The sequence below is a fragment of the Drosophila mauritiana genome, chromosome 3L, assembly GCF_004382145.1.
Source record: "Drosophila mauritiana strain mau12 chromosome 3L, ASM438214v1, whole genome shotgun sequence".
Taxonomy (NCBI): Eukaryota; Metazoa; Arthropoda; class Insecta; order Diptera; family Drosophilidae; genus Drosophila; species Drosophila mauritiana.
This window is the reverse complement of record NC_046669.1, coordinates 14,935,608-14,948,429: the sequence shown is the minus strand read 5'-3', so window position 1 is coordinate 14,948,429 and position 12,822 is coordinate 14,935,608. Positions and strand designations below refer to the sequence as shown.

Here is a 12,822-nt window from a genome sequence, read left to right as displayed (position 1 = left end):
CTCGATCCCTGGCCACAAAAATTTTTGTTTTAGTTAATACACCCTAAGACACAAAAGGGTTCTAATCGCTTGTAAATGGCATATGAAAAAGGTCTTCGCTGGGGTAGTAAAAGGTATTAGTGCACATGGTCGTGGTTAATTTAGTGAAATGCGGTGCCTTACGCAATGTAATCTTGCAGAAAAGTAGTAAATATATAATTTTATTTTCTCTTCATATACACGATTTTCAGTGTTGCCAATCATTGGTAAATTAATTTAAGCAGTTTGATTTATTTCAAGAAACTAAGACTAAGACAATCTTAAGTGTTTTATACAAATTTAAAATGTAATAAAATCTTTTTATGAAATTTCTCTTACAGGTACAAAAACTAACTCTCTTAGAATAGATACTTTGTTGAATCTAAGTTCAATCCTGACATATCTGTCAGCTTCTACAGTAAATATGCTAAATCCATTACCATACTTAGGAATTTAAGAATATATTTGAAGCGAAAAAGCGAATGAAATGGCAAATTGTAAGTTTCCACAAGCCAGGATTAAGTTGGTAGTCCTCCCCGAATATTTAAATTCTCTGATATCCTTTCGTTCGATTCGAGAATTCTTGTTGTTCCAGCATCATTTTTAACGAGTACTGCAAAGGGTTTGGTTGCAGTTTCTCCCCCAGGAGTTCAATTCGCATTGTCCCTACTGACACAGCCAGACTTAACTCCCAACTGCCCCAACTGCCACCCTTAACCCCATAGTGCCCCCCGCTCTGCAGCAAGAACAAGCGATTCCAGATAGAGACAGACACATGGCCATCGAGGATGTAGGTCAGGCGAGTGAGTGTTCGGGGCTTTTATGAATTGCCAGCAGCTGACTTGACTTGATGGCAGCAGATTTTGGTTTTCATTTTGCAGCCAAAAAGCCAAAGCCAAGACGACTAAAAATCAATAACTGTCCGCAAGGACACCGAAAAGGGCGCCAGAGTGGGTGGGCTGGCTGCTTGGCTGTTTTTGTTCGCTGGCTGATAAAACTGCGACAAAAAGATTTCAAATTACAGACAGGACGCGAACGAAAGCAAAACAAAAGTGATATCGAACAGGAAGGAGCGAATTTCGAGGGAAGCAGCAGACAAGTCGAGCAATAAAGCAATTAGCAACCGACAAGGGAGATAATACAACTAATTAAAAGTAAAAGTTATGCGTCAGCGAATGAGATTTTTATTGGGAACACAGAAGGACCTTGGGCTGAATGGCTAACGGGGGCGGGGTGTGAGTGGGGGCGTGCCAGCTGATATATAGCCACGCCCGGGTGGGAGTATTAAAATGCTGTTAACCCAAACAACCGTACTGTGCCACATCATACCCCATACCCCACACCCCACCTTTGTCTCGGCCTAAATTATGAGGTTATAATTCACAATTAAGCAAACGCAAGCATAAAACATAAGCACATGACATAATTAAGCTCAGCTCTTTCGGATTTATATGTAGTGCGGCGAAACTGAGGCAAAACTGTGAGGATCTTGGGAACCATGGACGCCACTCGGCCACCTTTGATTCGCCCATTGTGACCTCATCAGATTGCCGAGCTCGGTAGAGATTCAAATCAAATTAATGAATGACTTTTGCACCTTCGAGTGGAGGCGACAAGGAGTGGACAAGGTTATTTGAGTGGTATTTGAAGTAGACCGAAATAATTAAGTGACACATCTCATTTGCCTGATGCCGACTGGCTGGAGTTTTTGGGGCACTCTTTAAAATTGAATGCATTTTTCCGCAAAAGTCTTCAACTAAAGTGCTGTTTAGCCACAGAATTGCGGCAATTAATTGCGTAATGGCGAAACTTGGCTGAAGAGATTGTTCAACCGTAATTGCAATTGGCCTGTTTATTTGTGTACTGGACCTAGTTTTGTTTAACTTCATTTGTGTCACCCAAATATCTTGCTAAATATATTATATCCATGCTGATAATATAAAAAGCTTTTAATTTTGGCAATTTATTAATGAGCTTTTGCCATAGAAATAGCATAAATTTATGCGCTATCATACATTCGTATGTGTTTATGTTCGCGTGTGTGATATTATTTATTGCTAAAATGCATTAAAATTGGGACACCCAGCGGGAGGGTAGATTATTTATTTGGTTGCTGTTGGACGCCATTAACTGACAAATTTTTACTAATTGCATTGCATTAATAAACTGAAGTAACGCAAACACACATATGCAGTGTAAAAATCAGCTGGGAAAAAATCTGTGAAAATGTCCACTTCTGTGAATTATGGTCGATGATGGGAAATGCCGTCTAATTGCAACTGCAATGCTAAAAGCGACTGCATTCGAGGAATGCAGGAGCAACAAATCAAAGGAATATCAATTCATCCACGACTGTCTCTGCGTATGCCATAAATATGCATCAATGACCTGCCACGCCCCCCTTGAGCCCCGCCCACCGGCAGGCATTATAATTTAAATGGGCTTTGGAAAAAGCAATTATATGAAATTAAATTTTGTGTGTGTGTCTCTTAATCCCGCACTGAGCTGCATGCATAGTTCATGTTACCCTGTTGCGAGGAGTGCGCCAACCAGGCCAAAATGGGTGTGGTCAGCACCCGTAGCCCTCTTATCCGTGTCCCTTTACCATCCACTCCATGGAAAAGTGCGTGCCAACACCTCGGCGGGACAGGAAGGATAAACAGGAACAGGAGCCGAGTGGTTGAGTGGCGGCGGGGTGGTTAGGAGGATGGCATTGCGTAATGCGTGTGGATGCACCGGAAAAAACGGTCGTTGCAACAGATTACAACCTCTTGAATTCGACGAGAATACATATACTAAACGTGTATTGTGAAAATTACGTAAGTATTTACGAAGTATTTAAGTCTTGATTAAATCGTTGGTGGTTCACAGCATAATATACAATTTGTATATTGCTTTTTTCTCAGTCCGTGCGGTGATTGTTGAGTACTTTTCATATGAATATGAATTGCTTGCGGTTGCATCAAGTGGCTCGCGAAATGCACTCAAAGTGCATTCAAACACACTCGCACACAGACACAATGCGACCCGCAGCCAGAGAGCAGACTTCATTTGTGTATGGATTCATTTATCGGGGGTTTATTATTATTATGCAACTGATGACCGTCTATCGCGTTTTTTGATTATTAATTGGAACTAGCACAAACAAAATATTTGTCTGAATACAAATTGAGGGCAAATAAACAAACAAAAGTTATGGTCAAAATTTTGCAACCTATAGTTCATAAAACTCTATCAATTTCTCTAAGCTAAGGCTTTTTTGAGTTCATTTATGTTCTTCAATTTAAATATATGTCAAATTTAACCAACATTTCAGCCTAATTGTAATAAGCACATAAATTCATAAATTACCATAAAAAAACCACTGTGAGGATTTCAATTTTTGAAATAAATTGGTTTATTATTGTTGCTTGACTTCATATTGTTTTTTGTTTCTTTTGTGACTTTATTAAGTCGACTTTCGCTCACCTCTTTCGCTTCAGTTAGTTTTGCGATTATTTAAAATAAATTTCCACTTACATACTAAATAATGGGCCATGTTCATTTCAAACAAAAGTTGTCAAATGAGAATTTTCACATATCTGCCTGCATCGGCTTATTATTTCGTATATATTAATGTATACATAGAAATCGACATTGATTTGCATAAGTGGCATTTAGGAACACAAAAATCGTATAAAGTATTTTATCCATATTTATCGGTTTTTTTTCACTTCTTTTGCTGGTCGAACGTCGTTGCATTGGTTTTTCTCAGTGTGATCGGGAATGAAATGTGTTTTGTAAAGAAATAAGTAAACGTGATTTGAAATGTTCAAACTTTTAATGTAATATTTAGTTTACCATCTTGTGAATTCTATAAAATGGATATTTAAAATTGGGTTTAATTCGTTTTAGGTGAAATTTTATTTTAAATGGCAATTTATTGCCATTGGATGTTCTTTCTTATATAAATTTAGCTAAAAGTTTTGCGAGTAACTTTTTTATTATTTTGGTTTGCAGGGGATTTTTGACGGTTTCTGTACACAACTTAGACTAAACGAAAGTTTGAAAAATCCTCTTTGCTTCGTCATCAGTTTGTAGTTTATAATTATAATGCTTAGTGAATATTTTTAAGTAGTATCTCAATTATTGTAGGCCATTTGCTTTGCTGTTTTTTCGGGTTTTCAATTCTTTTATTAATAAATTCATTTGGGATCAATTTTTTATTTGTATTAAGTCCGTGAAACTTCTGTTTTATTGTATACATTTATATAAGTATTTATATATTTACACTTCGCAGCCAGACTTTCGAAAATATTGTTTATTCATGTATGTTTTTTTTGTTTGCACAATGGAAAAATATGAAAATAATAATATTATCCCCTTTCCGAAACTGCCGCCGATTCTGCACCCTTTTCAATCAATACGCTTCTGTTGTTCTTATTTGCTCTTTTGTTATTTTAATGGCATGCCATTAAATAATTTCATTAAATACTTTGTATGAGAGCGACCAGAGAACAACATTTCAGCAAAAAGAGCTTGAAAGTATGCTCAATTGATTGTTTGTTTGGTTTTATTTCGCGATTTCGTTTTCTGACTGTTTCCTTATAAAAAGATGTGTCAAAAAATAACCGAAGTATCAAATTAAAATGCATTAAGCGGAAATCAACATTAAGTGATAATCAAGAAAAAAACAAAGATAGTAGGTATACGGTTTAATATAATAAAATTGTTAAATTTCTTTCGTTTTTCCGCCTGTTCGATGTGCGAAAATTAATTATTTTAGGAAAAACCCTGAATGCTATTATTAATCAAAGGAAATGTGCGAAAAAATGTTTAATTTGAAGAGGAAATAATGGAAAAGTCGTTGTAAAATGTAATTGCTTTCCAGACAGTCCTATAAATCGCCTAGCCAAACAAGCTTTTTATGCAGAGCGTTACTGCTGTTATTTAAATGAAAAAATACGAAGCCATTAAGCCCAAAACTGCATTGCGTTTTATTCATATTTCCCGATCGGCATTTCGTAATGCAGCTTAATTGTTATCAACGGCAGCTTCATCGGTCGGTCGGCTCATCATTATCGCATTGCCAGGGCTGAGTGTTCAGATACATATATATATAAATATACAAATATATATTTATATATATATATACGCGAGTGGGCGTGAGAGAGGGGATATGATTTACTATAATTTTATTTTCAATTGTTGAGTGTCAGCTATTAATATTATTATTACGCGTATATACTTTCGATGTGTATGTGAGTTTTCATCGCAGTTATTATTATGACTTTTTATTGTTTGCAGCATTTTTCACGCGTTCTGTGGGTGGAAAAAAAATTGCCCAGTTTCTGTTCCTTTTGCATGTTTACCATGGCATTGTTTGATGTTTATCGTACAATTTCCTTACATGCTAATTAATTTTCCTGTCTATCTGATGGTGTCGAAGGGGGTGACGGGTGGAGAGGCTGGGGAAAGTGGTAAATGATTGGGATTCTTTCATCGGTTTGTTTCTCATACATTTATTTTTGTTCAACATGGGTTTTCTTATATTTGTGATAGCTATGTAATATTAAATAAATTAAAGATTTCTATAATATATATAAATATGTACAGGCCCTTACATAAAAACCGTTTGTGTCCTTTTTACAATGGTTGTTAAATTATTGAAATCCCATTTTAAGGTATAGTATTTCGTTATCTCCTCTGGCTCTATTTACATGGTAATAAATTTTAATTTATTCAAAGAACTAAAAGTATCAGTCTGTGTGAACCGTCCCAAAAAGTATGCTAACTGCCTGCCACTTTTCACATTGTTTTTAACTTTATAGTTTTTGTTTAGTTCAGAGTTTTCGTTTTATCTTTATAAATTCACTGGTTGCGCAGTTTGTCTCCTGCTGTTTTTTTTTTTTCTATCTCTCTCTGCTTAACCCCTAGACTTAACCCCGTTACGCCCACAGATTCTTCTGCTGATCCTGATCCTCGTCCTCGTCGTCGTTCAGGCTCAAGTTGGACTCGTAGTGTGTGAGTTCCGGCTGTCGGCTGTTGTTGCTGCTGCTGCTCATGGTCACGCTGCTCTGGGTACCACTCTCGAGGAGATTGACCCCAATACCGCCACCTCCGCCGCAGCTGCAGAGCAGCTCGTCGTCTCCAATGCAACTGCAGGATTTCTTGCAGTTGTACGAGGCACCACCGGGTGGCACAAAGTTCGAGCTGAAGCTGGACGGCAGTCCCGAGGCGGGATTTTTTCCGGCAACCCTCTTGGCCGTACCCAGGTTCACGCACTCGCAGTTGGCATTGTTCCTGATCTGCTGCTTGGCGTAGTCCACACTGTCGTAGGCCGGAGCAGCACTGGGCAGATAGCTGGGCACCGCGTACTCGTGCTGGCTCCTGCGATTCGCTTGGTGGTTGTGGTGGTGCTGATGCTCCAGGGTCTTGGCCATACCGGCCACACTGAGATCCCGCTGCTGCTTCTTGGACAGCTGGTTCATGGTGTTAAATTTACAAGCTGCCGCCGCCGCCGAGGCTGAAGTGGGTATGGGCTTGTACCCACGACCTCCTCCAGCTGCACCACACTCGTTGATGGTCGCGTAATTGTTGCTGCCACAGTCCGCGTAGCGGGCACTGGGTGGCGGTATCACCCCACCATTGCCGGCCTGATACTCATGACTTGTGGCGTACATATTCACGGAGGGAGTGCGTGCCGTTAGGCAGCCGGATACCACTCGCTTGTTATTGTTGCCCCGACCATTTGGCAGAGGCAAGGCCAGGCGCAGCTTCTGCCAAAACTTCTTGTCGTCCCACTCGATGCAGGTGCTCGTACGCAGATAGTGCCGCATGTCCATGTCAATGTCGCGCTGGGGCAGATCTCCATACAGGATGAAGACCACCCGCTTCCTGCGCTTCACCAGCTCGTGGAGAGCACTCTTGTACTCGAAGCGACTCCACTCGTTGTACAGGAAGTTCTTGGACAGCACCAGCACAAACTGTTTGGCACTTTCGGCGGCTTCGATGAGGGCATCCGTGATGTAGGCATTGATGTTTACATCGCGGTAGTGCAGGCACAGTCGATACCCGATGTCGTTTTCCAGCGTCTGGGCCAGGATCTGGTTGACGAAGTGCTCGTCCTGAAGGCTGTAGGCGAAGTAGGCATCATTGGGACGCTCCTTGTCCAATTGGTCAACGAAACGGGGTGACTTGTAGCAGAAGTTCATTAGACAGTTGGTGGAGTGGGCCCACATCTTCAGCTCATGGCGATAGCAGAAGAGTCCGAAAATAAGACCAAAGAAGGCCACAAAGGCACAGGTGGCAACCAGGAGCAGGGGCAGCAGTCCCTCTATCTCGTTGGTGTGCATATAGTGGGCTACGCCATCTCGCAAAGTGCACTTGGTGCCGTTCTTCTCCCTCAGAACACTCGTGGCATTGTTGTAGATGCAGCTCACCCTGGAGGCATCTATGATCTTCTCCGAGCTCTGACCCAGGTAGTTCCTAAACCTGGCCAGGTAACCACACTCACAGCTCCACTGGTTGTCGGCCAAGCTGATCTCCACCAGGTAGGGATTGGCACTTAGTTGCCACACCTCGAAGTGCATCAATCGATTGCCATCCAGTCGCAGGACCTCCAGCTTCCTCAACATCTGGAAACTGCCATTCGCGATGCTGGCTATTTTGTTGGACTGCAGATACAGCTCCCTCAGGTTCTCCAGATTGTGGAACTCGTTGCCCTCCAGACTGATTATATGATTATCCTCCAAGTGCAGGATCAACAGGCGTTTAAGGCCACTGAAAGTGGTGTTGTATATGTGGGCCACGTTAGAGTTGTTCGCATAGAGAACAGCCAAGTTCTTGCGACCAAGGAAGGAATGTCCCGCCAATTCCACAAAGTTGTTGCCATCGATATACAACTCAGTGGTGTCCATGGGCACACGTCTCGGCATCTCAGAGTAAGCTGCGCCCGAGCACTCCACAATATTTGTGGACCAGGTTTGGTCATGGAAGCACGTGCAATTCGTGGGGCAGGTCATCTCGCAATCGCAGGCATCGAACTCACAGCAATGGCAAACGGCGAAGCAATGGGTTTTGTAGGTGCACAAAAAGTGCTTGGGTTCGGCTTCGATCAGGGGAATATAGGCTCTCTCCCTGTTGTTCAGCAACTTGCAGTATATGGTCTCCAGATCCATAATCCTGGGATATTGCCTCGAAGTTATATGGTTAATCTTCTGCAGCCAATCAATGTTGCAATCGCAGGTGAAGGGATTTCCACCAATATAGAACTCTGGCAGAGCTCGATGTTCCCAAACTGGCAGAATCCTCAAAGACTTGATGTCCAGCGTTGTGATTTGGTTAGCATAGAGATCCACCCGGGTCAGATTGGTTTTGTGCATAAAGGTATCTGGATCAACGGTGGTTATCAGGTTGTCATTCAGGAAGAGCAGTTCGATGGAGTTTGGTATGGAACTGGGTCCAATGCGCTGAAGTTGATTAAAGCTCACATCCAGAGTTTGTAGTTTCAGCTCACTATCTAAACCAAAACGATTGGATAAGGAACTCAGCCGATTCTTGTGGAGGTCCAGCCACTGCAGGGTGGATGGCACATGTCCATAATCGAAGGATTCCAGACGATTATCGGATATATTTAGCCACAAAAGGGAGGGCATGTTGCTGAAGAGGCCATTGATGTCATTTAGCTCATTGCCATCCAAACGCACAGCTTGAATGCTCGAGGTCATCTCAAAGGCCCCTGGTTCCACAACTGCTATGCGGTTCCTGGCGAGATTCAGGATTTGCAAGTTGGGCAGATCCCTGAATGTGTGCATCGTAATATTCTCTAGGTAGTTGCCAATCAAGCGGAGACCATAGAGATTTCCCAGACCCTTAAACGCACTATCCTCCATCACGGTAATCATGTTCTCGCCCAGATCCACGGTTCTCAAATGGCGCATATTCCTCAGGGCCAGCGGAACGGTCTTTAGCTGATTGCCATTCAAGTTGAGGTCCTGCAGGGCACTGCAGTTCCGGAAGGCATCCGGATGCACGCCAATCAGCGCATTATTGTCCAGCGAGAGCAGCGACAGCACATACAATCCGTTCAGAGCATATGCATCCAGATACTTCAGTTTGTTGTGCGACAGCAGCAGCGTGTGCAGATTATTCATCGGGGCAAAAGTGTCGGCTGCGATGTTCTCCAGCTGATTGTGGCGCAGATTCAGAATCTGCAGGGTGTACAAGTCACTGAAGATCTCTGGCTCCAGTTTGGTCAGCTTGTTGTGCGACAAATTGAGCAGAACCAGACGAATCAGACCCACAAAGGTGTTCTTATCAATCCAGGTGGAGGTTATCTGGTTCATGGACAGGTCCAGGGCCTGCAGCTGGTCCAGATTCGAGAAGAGCTGGGGATTCAGCACACTTATGGAATTATTCTGCAGGTACACCTCCTGGATAATCTTGGCTTGCTCGGCAAAGAGTTCTGTGGGCAAGGCCACGATTTTGTTAGAGCTCAGGTTCAAGACTTGCAGGTTCTTCAGTCCACTAAGAGCCTTGTCCGCAATCATGGAGATGCCATTGTTGTTGACCGAAAGGACTCTCAGCCTCCTCAGAGTGCCAAATCCATTCGCTGGCAGCACGACGAAATCATTGTGGCTCACATCCAGGTACTCCAGGTCCAGCGAACAACTGGTGCTTGAGCTACTGCTCTTTTTGGCCGATTCGGTGGTGGAGGTGGATTCGGTGGACCCATTGGCTGGCTCCTTGCTGCGATCCCTGAAGCCCAGCTCGTTGACGTCCTGCAGGCGATTCTCGCTCATGTTCAGGGCAGACAACTCGGACAGGGTGCAGAATATGTTATCCGGCAGGGACCAGATGTTGTTCGAACTGAGGTCCAGTCTCTCCAACCTCCGGGTGACCGAGAAGGCATCCGCTTCTATCTCGAAATTCAGCGCTGGCCAAAGGATGTTGTGCGTCCGGAGCGTTAGGTTCCTCAGCTGCTCCAGACCATCCAGAACCTGGCGGCCCAGTCGCCCCAGCTTGCAGTACTGGATGGACAGCTGCTGGAGCCTGACCAGATGGGCGAAAGATTGCGCCTCCAGGCGACTCTTGGCCATGATTTCGTCATTGCACAGTATGTGCAGGGCAATCGTGTGCTCGGCGGGGATAACACTGAAATTGGTTGTGTCAAACTCGCTGTTCACCGTGCGCAGGTTGCACGTTAAGGCTATTTCCGGCTGATCCAGACCCGCTGCTGGCATGAAGTGGCAATCGTCGGGGGCGTCGTACAGCGAGGGGTCACCACCCGCGCCCGCGGTCAAAGGTCGCAGGGTTCGCGCCGGAGTCGAGGGCTGCATCAGCTGCGTGTTGGAGACCCCAGCCTCACCCATTATCGCATTCGAGTGCGACAGCTGCTGCTGCTGGTGGTGCTTGGTGGACAGCGATTCCGTGGTGTGCTGCTGATCCTGGGCCAGGACCACGGGCAGTATGAGTAGCATATAGTAGATCATTTTGGCGATTCACGGTTTAGTTGCGTGGAGGCACCGGAAAATGGGTGTGCGGAGGGGGGAAAGACGGCACAACCGGGGGTCTTGGGGAGAAACGAAAAGAAAATCAATTCCACTGACTGGCCAAAGAAAAGTCTGCGCACATATTTTCGGCTTCTGTGCTCCCTCTACTCCAAGCCAGATTTTCTTTATTTTCCCCCGATTCTTTAGTTAATTATGCTCTCCGTGTTTTCTTCTCTCTTACACCCGGCACATTTTCTAGCACTTGGCCTTTTCTTTCCTCTTTATATTTAAATATTTTCTTTTATTCGTTTCGGCGCTTTGAATTACTCGCTTCGAAGTTTTTGTTTATTACACGTCGCGTTGTAGGAACCTTTGATGAATTTCAATTTAGCTGCGGGCTCGACTTCTATTATCACTTTTTCATTTGGCTGAACTGAACCCACTTTTTCTGGGACTCGAGCGGTGCAGCGTCGATACTTTCCGGTTCGTAATGTAATGCGCACGTTGGCTGATTTTCGACTGACTGCCGCAACGTGCGCAACTTCTCTTTTAAATGGAGAGTCGTCCACGAACTCGAAACCCCGAAAATCCGAAAAGCCGAACGCGAGCCGAAGGGGGCTGGAAAACAGACGAAGAGCAGCCGACAGGCTCTGCACGGGCGGGAAATGCTGAGAGTTTTCGGAGAGCATGACTAAAGGGAAATTCGCTCTGCCTCGACGGATGCTGGAAAATGTTTTTCCTTCTCTCCATCTAATCGCATCGAACAGCTGGCGTTCGTTCGTGTTTTCCTTTTGATTTTCTCTGTCTTTTTTCGTCGTATTTCGTATATCCTTTATTTTTTTGCCGCCGAATCGGAGATAGAGCTCCGCACCCCCCGCCGCCTACCGGCGACTTCTCTGCTGTCTCTGTTTTGATAATGAAAATATATGATGTGCATGGGCCAGCGCCAATCTTCATACAAACGTAATTTATTTTTATGCCATGTGCATGTGTGTGTCGGTGAGCCGGGAAGGTCCTTCGGCTGCTTTTTGCTCCTGTTTCGTGGGCCCAGACCCGTATAAAAATAATAATTCCTCACATTCCATTAAATTACAATAATAATTTTAATTAAACTGTTTTGTTTGCGCCTCATGTAGCAATTCCTGTGGTTTCATGACTTCTTTTTCGCCCAGCAAAGCAGCAAAAAACTGTCTTCCCCATCAGGTTAATGATAATGATTATGGGCCAGCATTATGGGGTTTCGTTGGGCTTTGGATGTGTGGGGATTTCTGTGGATTCCTCGTTCTCAAATCCGAAAAGTTATGCAAGGCCTTGGTTAGACTAGATTAGGAGATGCTGGAAATAGCAAATATGAAAATTCGTGAGCGGAGTTTTTAGAATAAGCTCCTTTTATAGGATATCTAAGGATAAGGAGGATATCGATATCGATTATAATATGCGTATATGAGTGCAAATCGGATGTCTTTTTGTAGTTAATTATGAATACGTTTTTTTTGTCTTCTGGACTTAAATTAATATTTCTATTTAATAATAGATATACAATTTTTGCTTCACGCGCATATTATTTTGATGAATTTAATAGAATCCTACCTGCGCTTACCTTAAGTAATCGTGGAATCTCGAAATCAATCCATCAAGGAAATTTTCCAAGGGTTAATTTACAAAGAAGACTGTCTATTGTTCCTTATTTCGTTAACCTCCGGCATGTATTATTTTGATTGTTCAATATTTGGGTGAAAGCAAAAATATTGATGGATCACCTACAACAAATTCAATGGCGATTACCACGGCATGGTAACCTTGATAAACTTTGGGTCTTTCATGACTAATTCCCAAGAAAAACAGCTGCCCTGGACACTTTATCTTGGGCTAATATTTCTTAGCTGGCTTGAAAGTTTTCCCATATCCATGGGTGTTGTGGCTAAGGATATTTTTGTCGCCACTAAAAGCAAACACAAAAACATTTGCCAAATTGCGTCAGCCAACAGAACGCCTCCCACCCATTTTTCGTGCTGGGCTAATGATTTGCCTAATGTTTCTAACAATTATGTGGCTTGGCCACACAAAAGAATATATTATGTAAGTTATTAAAATTATATCACCAGCAGGAGCAGCAGCAGAGCCTCGAACAGCAGCCAAGTCTAATAAGCCTCCTGCACAGTAAAGAAAACTATTGCAGTTCAGTATTCATTTTAGAGATTTTCTTAGTAAAATATTTGTTGAAAATATTATTTATTTATACACATGATGCCTTTTTTTACCAATTACTCTTGTACAGGGACTTATTACGGTTTTTTTTTAACACGATTTTCCTTCAGTGCACCCCTTATTT

General features: G+C 43.2%; 1 protein-coding gene across 1 annotated transcript; it reads right to left on the bottom strand.

Annotated features, from left to right (window-relative positions):
- Positions 1 to 3,428: 3,428 nt before the first annotated feature.
- On the bottom strand, positions 3,429 to 10,994 carry LOC117140919 (toll-like receptor 6). Its single transcript, XM_033304110.1, has one exon. The coding sequence runs from the start codon at positions 10,488 to 10,490 to the stop codon at positions 5,946 to 5,948; it is 4,545 nt and encodes a 1,514-aa protein (XP_033160001.1). The 5' UTR covers positions 10,491 to 10,994; the 3' UTR covers positions 3,429 to 5,945.
- Between the last annotated feature and the right edge of the window lie 1,828 nt (positions 10,995 to 12,822).